Source organism: Rhagoletis zephyria, unplaced genomic scaffold (assembly GCF_001687245.7).
Source record: "Rhagoletis zephyria isolate East Lansing unplaced genomic scaffold, Rhagoletis_zephyria_1.1 Rzeph_scaffold_06151, whole genome shotgun sequence".
NCBI classification, from domain to species: Eukaryota; Metazoa; Arthropoda; class Insecta; order Diptera; family Tephritidae; genus Rhagoletis; species Rhagoletis zephyria.
The window spans coordinates 19,078-31,827 of record NW_016163234.1 but is presented as its reverse complement, the minus strand read 5'-3'; the positions used below and the strand labels follow the sequence as shown (position 1 = coordinate 31,827).

The 12,750-nt window shown below is 34.8% G+C and overlaps 1 protein-coding gene across 4 annotated transcripts; it reads right to left on the bottom strand.

Annotated features, from left to right (window-relative positions):
* LOC108372906 (putative nuclease HARBI1) lies at positions 1-2,968 on the bottom strand. Of its 4 annotated transcripts, none has more exons than XM_017628710.1 (5): positions 2,487-2,968; positions 2,007-2,169; positions 1,811-1,946; positions 1,619-1,726; positions 1-1,003 (listed from the first exon to the last, which is right to left on the bottom strand). In XM_017628710.1, exons 1-4 carry the CDS (start codon positions 2,623-2,625, stop codon positions 1,637-1,639), a joined length of 528 nt encoding a protein of 175 aa, XP_017484199.1. In that variant the 5' UTR covers positions 2,626-2,968; the 3' UTR covers positions 1-1,003; positions 1,619-1,636. The 4 variants fall into 4 exon arrangements, with proteins under 4 accessions (XP_017484199.1, XP_017484200.1, XP_017484201.1 ...); XM_017628711.1 differs by having other exon boundaries at positions 1,635-1,726; XM_017628712.1 differs by lacking the exon at positions 1-1,003 and adding an exon at positions 1,278-1,304 and having other exon boundaries at positions 1,635-1,726.
* Positions 2,969-12,750: the final 9,782 nt, after the last annotated feature.

The window sequence follows — 12,750 nt, the reverse complement described above, 5'->3', positions numbered from 1 at the left end:
TGTTTTTTAAATTTGAGTAAGCGTTAATTGAATTATTTAAAAAATAATAATAATAATAAATGCTTAAATTAAAGGATGTACCCTAGTGGTCAGCTAATTAAGTTAGTTGCATTTTGACCAGTTTTGCCTGTTTTTATATTGTTTATAATGTTTATTTTTTTATTAAAGTCTAGCGCATTATATAACAAGCATAGTATAAACCCACATTTCACACTTTGTAGAAAGTTTGTAAAAATTGAATACAAATTAAATTGAATTTAGTAGGACAAATAGCAAGTTTCAAAACGCTAGAATTTTTAATATTGTTATTTTTGCTGACGGTGCTAGGTATTTTCTTCCACGTAAAGTATGTTCGAAACGTCTATTATATAGAAGAAAATACCTGGCACCGTCAACAAAAAAATATTTAACATCAAGGCAAAGTTTTAAATATTTTGGGAAATTGGTAAATCTCTTTGGTTTTTTTAATTTTTGTACAAAGTATGAAATGTGGATTTATACGATGCTGGTTATATAAGGCGCAAGACTTAATAAACAAAACTGGTAAACATGTAACTAACTGAATAAGCTCATCACAAATACATATGTACATTGTACATGCATGTAAATGTGAGCAAACCACAAATCTCAGTAATTAAAATAGTTATTTACAATTTGTTGTCTTGCAGCAATACCATGATGAGTACTAGTTATTTCATCAACTAAATTAAACTCTTCATCAAAACTTATGTTATCATCATCCTCAATTTCATACCTTATATTATTTAATATCATGATATTGTGCAAAATTATACAAGCATTTATAATTTTTCCGGCTAAAACTGGGTCATACATAAGCACTCTTTTGACAGGCATCGAAATCTAGATTTCAGCACTCCAAAGCAGCGTTCTACACAGTTTCTTGCTTTCCGGTGATGTCTGTTGTAATTATGTTCAGAATCTGAGAGATTGTTTCCCGGAATAGGAGTCATTAAATACGGTAATTGAGGATATCCACTGTCACCTAAACATGTGAAAAGGAAAATTATGCTACATAAATAATATACATATACATATGTATACAAATTGAGTAAAATATACCTAAAAGCCAAAAATTTCGTTCTCCATTGGAGTACATATTAGTTGTATTTTTTTACAAATTATCCAGTAACTTGCCAGCAACTCTCCAGTAACTTAATTTCTAATTTCTAATAATTTTGCTCTCATAGAAAAAATTTACAAAAAAGTACGTGAACGCTTTTCCAGTAATAATTTGCAAGTTTCATGAACAGCTGATTAATCGGTTGTTTATTCGCAGCATATTCCTAATAAAGCAATATATTTTATATTTAAATATGTTTATTTTGTGAATTTCCACAATAAAAAGCCACAAACAGTTTCCTTATTAGTTAAATTTCATCCAGCAACATGCGATCAGCTGTTTTTCGTACTGGCAAATTCTTACAAGTAAAAATTTATCCAGTAAAATCCAGTAAAAACTTGCAACTTCAGCTGTCATTTTTCGCTCTCTCAATTTCCCCTACTTTGCACGTTTTTGCNTTGCGTACGAAAACGCCAAAACATGAAAATTCGTAAAAACTTTTACTGGACGTTACTGGAAATGAGTAAAAAACGCAACTATTGTCAAGAAAAACCTTCAAAGCACTTGCTCTCCAAACTGATGCATCGTGAGCAGTTCCGCCGAAACGAGCATACAGTCAAGTATTCTTAAATCCATGTCACATACCTTCAAGTGATGAAATAATGTATGTACATACAATGTTACGTATATGTATTTACATTTGCAAATATGTAAATGAATAGAACATACCACTTGCACATTTATTGAGTGTCCTCCTTTTCGGCAAACATATACATGTTCAATGTCTTTGGATGGAGTCTTTAATTTAATATGCGATCCGTCAATGGCTCCTATGACCCCAGGGAATCTGAACTCTTGATAAAATCTAAAATAAAGAATCATAAACTTATCTTAAGTAATATTACTTTTAATTTAGTATAAGTACTTTTCCTTTACAGCCTGTTTTTCTTCAACTGTTGATGGAATCTTAATGTATCTAGTTAACAAGCATTTGTCCATGATACTGGCGATTTCTCTAATGCATCTATTGACGCTGCTTTGGGATACATTAAGTAAGAAGTCTTGTCCCACCGAACGTTGATAGCTTCCTGAAAAAGTATGAATTCAATTAATAAAACATTGAATATATATAAATATATATGAGCGAAAAATCGCAATGCTACAAGGAACCTTAAAACTTTCGACAATCCACAAGTTGATGTCCTTTGCAACATAAAGGGGCGGATTTCATTAAAAACATTTCTACATATTCCTTTTGGAAGTCGAAAAATTTCAGTGAACCGTTCCGCTGAAATACAGAAGGGATCCGTGGATTCCCGCAACAATTTTCTTTTGCTTCGCAAGCGGTTCCTTAAAGCTCGCTGAGAGTTCACTGAGATACGAAACATATATCTTCGCAACTCACTCATATTGACCACGTATTTATTATCACAACACTCTTTCTTAATATTATAATGAAATAGACCGAGATTGCGGCTTTTAATTTCTGATTTAGAGCAAATTATATCAAAATTACAAATTTTAACTAAATTCCCGTGGGCCATAAAAGTAAACAAAATTTGACATTTCTCTTCAACTACACCAGCGACACCTGCGGCGGATAAAAGTATTACAATTTTCCTTGGAGATTTTTATAGATGAACCAGCCGGAATCGCATTTAAGAAAAATCGCCTAAAGTTCGGATAATTTTTAGCGTTTGGATTTTTGGAGATTTGTAGAGTTTTAGCGATAGCGCAAGCTGGAATCCGGCTACAGAAGTACGGGAACGCAAAAAACCACATTTCGTGCCCAGAATTTGTGAAACAGCTAGTGATGGGCTGAATTTTCGGTATCCAATACTCGGTACCCAATACTTAAAAAAGATTTCGGTACCCAATACTTCCTTTTCGGTAGCTGATACCGATTCTTTGCATTAAACCTTCGCCAATCTATGCATTTCAAGTTTAGATATCGGACTTGTTGACGTAAAAATATTTCGTATCATACGTCAACAAAACCGATGCAGATTCGAATACTGTCGCTAACTGGTTGCAGAATCTGCCTCTAGGCGAACAAAAATGACATCGTCAGATTCAGCTGGAACAAAAATGCTTCAAACAAGTAAGAGTTTCTCCGAATTATGGCCTCGAACCGACATATATACATCTTTCATTTGAATCCGTATTAAAAGCTCTAGTGGCTCCTACATTCGGGTTTTTATAGGCGAGTCTCCGCTGAACCGTTTCTTTTCTCATATTTTTGGCCTATGTGCGCTTTTATTCGAAACCTGAATGTTTCGGTACCGAGAATCGAGAGTATTGGATACTTTATAAATCGGTACCGAATATCGATCAATACTTAAAAGTATTGACTCAGCACACCACTACAAACAGGCAACATGTAAACACAAAACAGCTGATATGCATTTTGACGCTTTATCCATTTTTACCCGGAGAAAAAGTCCGGGCTGTTTTGGGCAGGAAGAAGAAGACACTTCCGATCCAATACGTTCCAATTTTCGCTCTAAACAAAGAATATGGCGAAGAACAATGAGTTGACAGTTGTGAATTTGCAGTGAGAAAACGTGTTTTCTTCTCGATTCACCAATTTCTCAAGCCATCTTTGAATATAGCAAATTAAGCACTACGTTAACAAAAAATATACAACCACTCTGGAAATGTGTTCAAAAGAATAGGTCTTATTAATTAACTACTTAGAATTTTTGTGTTTGTATTGCAGGTGCCGAAAAAGTGATAATATCTTGTCGCAGCGCATGTTTTCCTGCAGAAAGTGGTCGATGCTTGCTTACCTCCGATTTTAGTTTGTAATTTGTGGTATTTCAACGTTTTCAACTTAACATGTCGTGTTTAAAAGTGGTCCGTAAAGTGCTTCATGCATACTACGCTGGTGTCTAAATTTTATGGCTTCTCCTGCCGGCAGAACTCTACCCACTTTCTGGCCAAGGCGTCGTCGCGGGGAAACAAAAAAAAAACTGCATTTGAGGGCTTTACCCCTACGGCTGCTGCAATTCAACACACGACACGACATTTTTATAAAGTTTTTATTACAAATAAAATGTTTTTTACTTCAGAACGCACGAGTTATTTCGATTTTTCACTTGAAAGTAGTGCTTAATTTGCTATATTCAAATATGGCTTGAGAAATTGTTGAATCGAGAAGAAAACACGTTTTCTCACTGCAAATTCACAACTGTCAACTCATTGTTCTTCACCACATTCTTTGTTTACCCGTTGCCACAAATGTCATTCTGCGGGAATGCGCAATCTTGTATTCTATCGTTCTTGGTTCTTCACCATATTCTTTGTTTACCTGTTGCCACAAATGTCATTCTGCGGGAATGCGCAATCTTGTATTCTATCGTTCTTGCCCGCGTTGCGTACGGGAAAGAACCTACTGTGATTGACACCACCAGTGTCGCCAGGACTTCGACATGAGAAAACGTCCCTCTTGGTCACAGTATAGACAGTAACCAACCTTTTTGGGTTGTTGTTGTAGCCATATTCACTCCTGAGGAAGGCACGGGGCTGCGTGCTGCTATTTAACGGCCTTCCTCAGAATTTTTCTTAGTTTTCCGGGTTGTGTGTTTAATTATTATTAGATAAATAAATTTAAGCATTTGATATTTCTTGCTCTTATAAAAAGAAAATTATAAATGGTAGTTATAATGGTAATTAAACAAATGCATAAGATAAATCCAAAATATGAATGCTAAAATCTAAAAAAATATGTACAGCAATATAAAATAAACGTAATAAATATATAAATACTTCAGTATCTTTCGGCCTTGTTTCTATCCCCGAAGAAAATAAAGGTTTGGTAAATAGAAAAATTTGTTTTGGTTCACAAATAAATTAAATTTTGCTGAGCCAAATGCAACGTAAAATTTTGACAGTTGAAAAACCAAACAAACGATCATGGGAAAGCTCTATTTTTGTGTTTTGCTGAAATTGTTAAAATTTATATTTATTTTATAACTTGCAACTAACGTACGCTTTGTTTGTGCTTTTTCAGCTTTTATTTTTATTTTCACTCTATATTACCGCCAAACCATATTATGTGTATACATGTTTGTAAGCTGTCAAAATTTTACTTAGACCTATGAGCAAGGCGAATCTATACAAGGTGGTGTTATTGGCGAATTTAGATTTTAGCCGCAGTCCTTCTGAATATCAAAATGATGTGTTTGTTGTAATATGAACTCGCCTTGTTTACAACAAACACATCATTTTGTCATTCAGAAGGACCGCGGCGAAAATGCACCGTGCTCGCTTATGAGCAAGGTAAAATTCTGACGTTCGTATTCCCCGCGAGAAATGTCAAATTTTTACTTTAATCCTTGACAGATCAATTTCCTCTTTTCTATAAATTGGCACAGGCCCATAGTTGTCAAAAATTACCATCCCGTGTTCTTTTCTATCAAGTGGTACAGGCCTTCAATAAGAATTTAAACCTGCTATTTAACAAGAATCAAGTGAGGTATAGAAAAACAACAATTTTAGAAATTACCCGCATTTTTCATATATTCCTATCTAAATCAGTATATGTTTTTGTAACAGCTATGTCAAATATCTGACATTCCTACATGTGGTTTTGCATTTAGAAGAAATTTTTGTTTGTTAAAAAAATTTAAATTGATGAGAGCGCTAGGTATTCTATAGTCTCAGCTAATGAAGTTACTCAGTGATCAGATTCAATTTCGAAACACGATCTTAAGTGTTTGCGTATTCACTAAATGCAACCGTGGTGTAGCTATGTTGAATTCAAAAGTGAAACAAAACCAAAACAAAAACTTAAAAGTGGAGCGTGTTTTATTTAAATTGAAGTGTTTAAACAATTTTAAAGCAAAAAAAGTAAATATATTTAACCATAACGTAATGTGCGTGAATATAAGATAATACTGTTTATTTCCAATTGTAGCCAAGATGCCAAACAGATGCGTTCGTGGTTGCAGAGCTGGAGGAGCAGTTTACAAATTTCCATCGCAGCGAGAAATGCCAAGGTATGTATGATTTCCAGTGATTTACGAATGTTAAACAGTCAAAACTGGGTAAGCGGGCAGATATGGGAAGTGATTTGTGCATTGAGGTTGTTATACCGAAGCCAGGTATTTGTGGCCAATTTACCAAACGCTGGAATCTTAAAGAGTTGAAGCGGTTTTGTGTATATATTTGTTGAATGGTGCTGGCATGAGGTTGACCGCTGAAGAAAGATCAAATATGCCCATATCTAAATTGCTTATGTAATTCTCTTGCTACCCATCGAAATTTGACTGTATTNAGTTGACCGCTGAAGTAAGATCAAATATGCCCATATCTAAATTGCTTATGTAATTCTCTTGCTTCTTCTTCTTCTTTTTTGGCGCTGTAACCGCCTAAGCGATTTTGGCCGAGTTCAGCAAAGCACGCCAGTCGTTTCTCCTCTGTGCCAACTGACGCCAATTGGAAACGCCAAGTGAAGCCAAGTCCTTCTCCACCTGATCTTTCCATCGCAGTGGGGGCCTCCCTCTTCCTCTGCTACCACCAGCGGGTTCCGAGTTGAATACTTTCAGAGCTGGAGCGTCGGTGTCCATTCGAACGACATGACCAAGCCAGCGGAGCCGCTGTATTTTAATTCGCTGCACTATGTCCATATCGTTGTAAAGCTCATACAGCTTCTCTTGCTACCCATCGAAATTTGACTGTATTTTTGTCATAGATATAAATGCCACCAAATTGCGGAAGTGTATTTTTGTAAACATGAACAATATTTTATTCATCGACATGCTTTACGGCGAAAATGGAAATTGTGAAATCAAACTAACACGGATATGACCAACGAAGGAAAAAGGCTGTCACGGATCCCAGATGCATTCACATACATTGCTTTGAATTCAAATTTCGTTTTTAGATGTAGATATCTCTACTTCTATGTATTAAGAAATAAGTTAAGATAGTGAAGGCTTTGTTCCTTGGAAGTTTGTTTTCAATCCTCTGCAGTTTGCCTACGTTCATATTAAATTTGTAACCTACGTTGTTTGGGCTTTGTACTAAATTAGACCATATTTCGGTGGTCACAAGTTTTTGTGAATATGTAAGTGATAAAGATCTAAGATCTTTAAATATAAAATTCATGGACTTTATGAAACGTACGTTTTTATAATATCATGGCGTACGTGATAATTGATTAAGAGGTTAATTATTTTCTAAAGATATGTTTAGGATTAAACATTTTATTAATAATTTTGATTTTTATACTTTGTGAACGAAGAAAAAGGGAAGATGTTGGTTTTCTTTGTTGGGTTTATTTTTTGTTTTTATTTTGTTAGGGTTTGTTGTTTTGTTTTTCGCCTAGTGGGGAAATTTATGTATTTATTTTACTAAGTTTTTTTTTATTACATAACAATACTGAAACAGTATACTAATGCTTTTTATTTCTTCTTAGGCGAGTGGAGTGGATGCGCCTTCTGGGAGTCCCAAGTGACACAGCAGTCAAATCACTCTAGGCTTGTGGGAGGCACTTTTCAGCACGTTTTCGCAACAGTCAGCGATTACCAAAGGGTGTAAGTCCCGACTTAAATTTATGCTCACCTACAGTCGAGTTTTTTTCAGAAAATGATATAAGTACAGAAAAGGTTAGCTTAGTCACACAAACTGGCATGAGTAGACAAATAATCCAATTATCACCCGAAAACTTTAATCCCACACTTTCAAACCAAATAATAATTCACGTATCACCAGAAGATGGTAATGGGGGAGTTGTATTTCACAAATCAAAGTAGAAAATTCCTTAGAGAATATTCAGAATAATCCTTTGGAACAACTTTCTTGTTCTTTCAGTAATGAAAGGTTATTTATGGTTTGTGATCAGGGGACACAAACAAATGAGTATCTTAGTGAAAATTCTCCCAGAAAGATAAAACACCAAGAAGATTTAAACAAAGCCACAGAAGAGATAGAAGTACTAAAACAAAGTGTATGAGAAAAAGAGCAAAGGATTAAAATACTAATATCGCAAACACAAAATTTGTCTTCAGAAATTTGCCTGACCGTGGCTTTAGGAGTTCAATTTACGTCGCTCTTAGCTTACAGATATTTGAGGCCTCTTTTCCATTGGCCTTCCACAAATACACTTTCGAAATTTATTAGAGGTTGGCCACGAAACCCAGGTTGTTCTTTTAGCAGTACTAAGTATCTAGAGCTGCGAAGCAGAGGTTTCACTCGTGAATTTCCATATGTTGTGACGAAATGTCATTAAAGACTCATTTGAAATATGACAGGCATAGGGATTTTGTAATAGGACTGGAGGACTATGGCGACGAAAATCGCACCTCTAGAATAGCAAACAGTGTTCTTGCTATGATGGTCCAAGGGATCGGTGGTGAGTCTTGGTCTCAGCCCATTGCTTATTTTTTCGTGCACGGCTCGTGCAAAGGAGATATTTTAAAAAAGTACGTTTTTGAGGTAAGAGCACATCTGCAGGGAATAGGTCTTCATACATGCCAATTTGTTTGTGACCAAGGTCCAAATTTCATTAAATTCGCGCGGGAATTGGTGTAACTGAAGATATACCTTATTTTAATGTCAATGGTGAGGAAATTGCGTTTTTCTATGATTCTCCCCATTTGTTGAAGAGTTCTCGAAATTGTATTCAAAATAGTAAAAACAATGTACATTTCCGTGGACATCCTGTTAAATGGAGCGATATTGTCCATTTTCACGAACAGGATTCACATCGCGGTATACGATGTGCCCCTAAATTAACATCGTCGCATCTTAGGCCCACAAGCTTTGAAAAAATGAGCGTAAAGCAGTGTTTGCATTATTCAACTTTGCGTNACATCTTAGGCCCACAACCTTTGAAAAAATGAGCGTAAAGCAGTGTTTGCATTATTCAACTTTGCGTTCAACAATTGCGTTCAACTCAACGCAGGGTTGCACGAAAAAAAAGTTGAATGGCTAAATGTTGGCTGGCGACCAACTTTGTTGAAAGCGATTAGTTGAAAGGCCATTCAACCAAAAGTTGAATGCAAAGTTGAACAATGCAAACACCTTTTTATGGCGAATATTTTGATATTTTTTCATATTTTGATATTTTTAGCCATTCAACTTTTTTTTCGTGCAACCCTGCGCTGAGTTGAACGCAAATGTTGAACGCAAAGTTGAACAATGCAAACACACTTTAAGACTAGCTGCTCAAGTGTTGAGTAATGGGCTGTTTTTGCTTACGCGTAAAAGCACATTTAGCGCATTTAGCTCTAAATGCTACTCTAAATGTACATTTATCCATAAAAAATTCGTCACCTAAATGCAACTAAATGCAACTCCATTTTTGCATTAAGAATCTAAATGCTAAAAGCAACCCTGTGATCTTCCAAAATTTCCACGATTCGAACATGGTTTAATGAGAAAAAGTGGCAACATTGCATTTTCGAGTATACAGTGGCTAGCTGCGTTTCAGTGATCGCCGATCGAGATTTCAATTATTATTTTACATTATTTGGATAAAGAAAAGTTAAGAAAATTCAATATCGATGTGATGCTGATAGAAATCTGGATCAATTTGTGATCAATTCTGTTTGTTTTGTTTCCTAATTAAGTGAAGAAATTCTAATTGACAGCACCGACAAATGAATAAAACAAAATCAAATGGTCGGTCATGGTTAAAACAATTCAAATTTTTGTATTGAAGTTTTGGTTTAAAATTTATTTTTTCCTTTTCAGTAGGGTTTTTGCACATTATCTTTTCCGTGAGAATTTATCGTAATAGATACGGATCTGAATAAGCGACTGGAACACGGCTGTTTGTCAAAAGCATACGATTTCGAACTCGCATAAATGTACATTTGCTAAATGCGGTAGCATGAAAACTCTTCGAAAACATATGTTCGAAAGTGCTAAATGTTGCATTTTAAATGCAGCAAAAACGCTGCATAACACAGCTGCTAGCGCAATGTTTTCATTGTACAGCACAGGCAACCTTAATTCTTCCCTCTCCCCTAGCTTTTTAAATACCGCAGAATTTGCTCTGTTTTTCGACCAACTTTTTAACATTTTTAATAGTACAGGTCTTGGAACCTTACGAAAACACGTCCAACCATTTTCGGGCAGTATTGAACAAAACAATTTCTCGCAAGAAGCCGATGAAACGCTTCGTTCAATTACCGTATATGATTTATCCGGTCGAGATATCGCCAACAATTTTTCTTTTATTAAAGGCTGGCTTCTAAATATTCAAAGTTTGCGACGATTGTGGCGTGTTTTGTCACATTTACCCAGGCCTCATATTGACGATATTAGAAATAATATTGAAATAGATATAGTTGAAAGTGACTTCCTTCAACGAAATTCGTTTGCCTATTTTTGCGGCTATATTTACTTCAAATACTATAAGCCGAATTATTGTTTGACACCTTTGCCACATTTCGAAGAAGGTGAAATTCCTGAAGACACCTTCACACTTACAAAAGAGAAGGAATATGATAGGTCAAACTTAGTCAAACCACCATCTGATTTTATCAATTATATCACATAACTTGATGAAGCTTTAAATGAATATTTTTTGGTTCTTGTTGCCTTTTAATTGGATTTTCAAAAGCCTTGTTTGATAAAATGTGTGATATAGAGTCATTCCAATGTTGTAGAAATTCAAACCCCGATGATGTGAAACATCTTTTTATTAGAATACGAACATACTTTTCGTCAAAAATTTTTAACAAGGAGGCTTCCTCACCCAATTTCAATCATACAAAGTTTCTGTGCATTTCACATAGATAGGGCTTTCCCATTTACAAATATACTCATAATGTTTAATACAATTTCGCAAACTCCAACGATTTTTGCAATGTGTTTAAAGATAACGCCTCCAAATACCCCTGTGGGGGCGTATAAAATTTATCTTTTATATGAGCATATGTAAATATAAAAGAAAATGTGATTTTTTTATTTTTAAAGTACAAATTTGATTTAATTTTACTAGTTTTAATAAACTCTTATCACGTATATACATACAAACATATGAATTTTTGATTTTGCATGCCTTACTTTTTATTTATATATAACTTTAATTAGTTTAGTTAATTAGTTTAAAAGGTGATAATAGGCCTCATGGTGAACCGACCACCTTAAAAAATCGGTAACGCGCCTGATTGTATACCTCAGTAATGGTGTGGAAAATACAAAAAATAAAAATAAACTGCATTTCTTTAACCACAATATTTCTTTTTTTTATTGAGTACGAAATTGTAACTTAAAGCTGATTTAAGATAAAGTTTGTTTTTCTCTCGAGAGTATCATTATAAAATATTATTAAGCGGACATTCGTACATATGTCGCAATCAATGCTAAACCATATTTCCTGCAAGAGCACGGGCACCTGAATCACCGAATTTCGTTGGTTCACAGCGACGTGGATTGCCAACCAACAGAGTTATATCGTATTCGATGAGGGTGTTTTTCATCATTTCATTGTTGGAATCCTAGCCAACCTAATTTCACATCATGGTCATCACCGTACACTAATGACATTGATTCATGTTAATTCATGTTGCACAAATTTCGGTTTAATTTATCCAAAAGGCTGCCATTGACCCTCAGCGACCTTCGAACCCATGAACTTGCAAGAAACAGCTGCCCGAAATTTTGCACGGCTCCTCTTCGTCTTGCTACATAATTCCTCAGAAAAGAAAGTGGCAGTATGCGTGTCATATCTACAATAATTACATAAAAGTAGTTAGTTCCTTTAGTTTAAAATTCACTCAACAAGAAATATTTCGTATACTTATCTTTTGCAAATGAGATTGCAAGTATCCAGCTGGTAAACAGCCTATCGCCAAGATCTTTAAAAACCATTCCTCCGCCATATCNTTATCTTTTGCAAATGAGATTGCAAGTATCCAGCAGGTAAACAGCCTATCGCCAAGATCTTTAAAAACCATTCCTCCGCCATATCCCTTGTTCTTGCTAACACATAAAATTCGTGGAATTATAAAACAAAAGCATAAAATGTACAGATTCTTGAAGAAATTCAATGAAAATTACTACCTGCTTGTATTTCGCGTAAACAGAAGAAAATAAATAGAAATATATGTTCACCACAGCACAAGTAGCACCAGAGCAGCATTTTTTCTCATTTTAGTGGCAGCGCTCCGAGCGTTCAGATAGTCATTATCATTTTGCATAAAAAACGTAATGAAACAAGTTGTATTCCAATAGTTTACATAGTGAGTCATTTACATATATAATTTTATGTAGAATTATTCAATAAATTTCGCTTTACACTATACTTTTTGAAACTATTTTGAGCTAATTTTTTTTTGTTTCTCAAAAGCAACCCTGTGTGCTTTGAAGGCGTGTGCACCAATAATTTCATCCCTAGCATATTCATCCCCGAGGAAGGCAGTCGCCAAATTCACCGAAGGTTGTCTACTGGTGATATTGTGCTCTTGGTCTAAAAAAAACGTCATTTTCTACCCAAAAGCGTCTTTTTCAAATGCGTGCACAAATAATTGTTTCTCTTCAACTTTTATCGTATACCAAGGTACATAAGTATGTATGTAAGGTATATAAAAATGTCATTTCGACAGAGCACATTTACAATTCATTGTAAACTGGTTTGAGATGGTTAATATTAAAACATTTTATACATACATTGTGGCTATTTTTCTTTTGTTTAATTAATGTTTATTATTTTT

Coding starts and splice junctions, on each gene's coding strand:
- LOC108372906 (XM_017628710.1), bottom strand. CDS start 2,625: ATGGCCCACGGGAATTTAGTTAAAATTTGTAATTTTGATATAATTTGC. Junction 2,170..2,486: donor TAAATACGTGGTCAATATGA/GTGAGTTGCGAA, acceptor ATACTTTTTCAG/GAAGCTATCAACGTTCGGTG. Junction 1,727..1,810: donor ACTCAATAAATGTGCAAGTG/GTATGTTCTATT, acceptor CATCACTTGAAG/GTATGTGACATGGATTTAAG.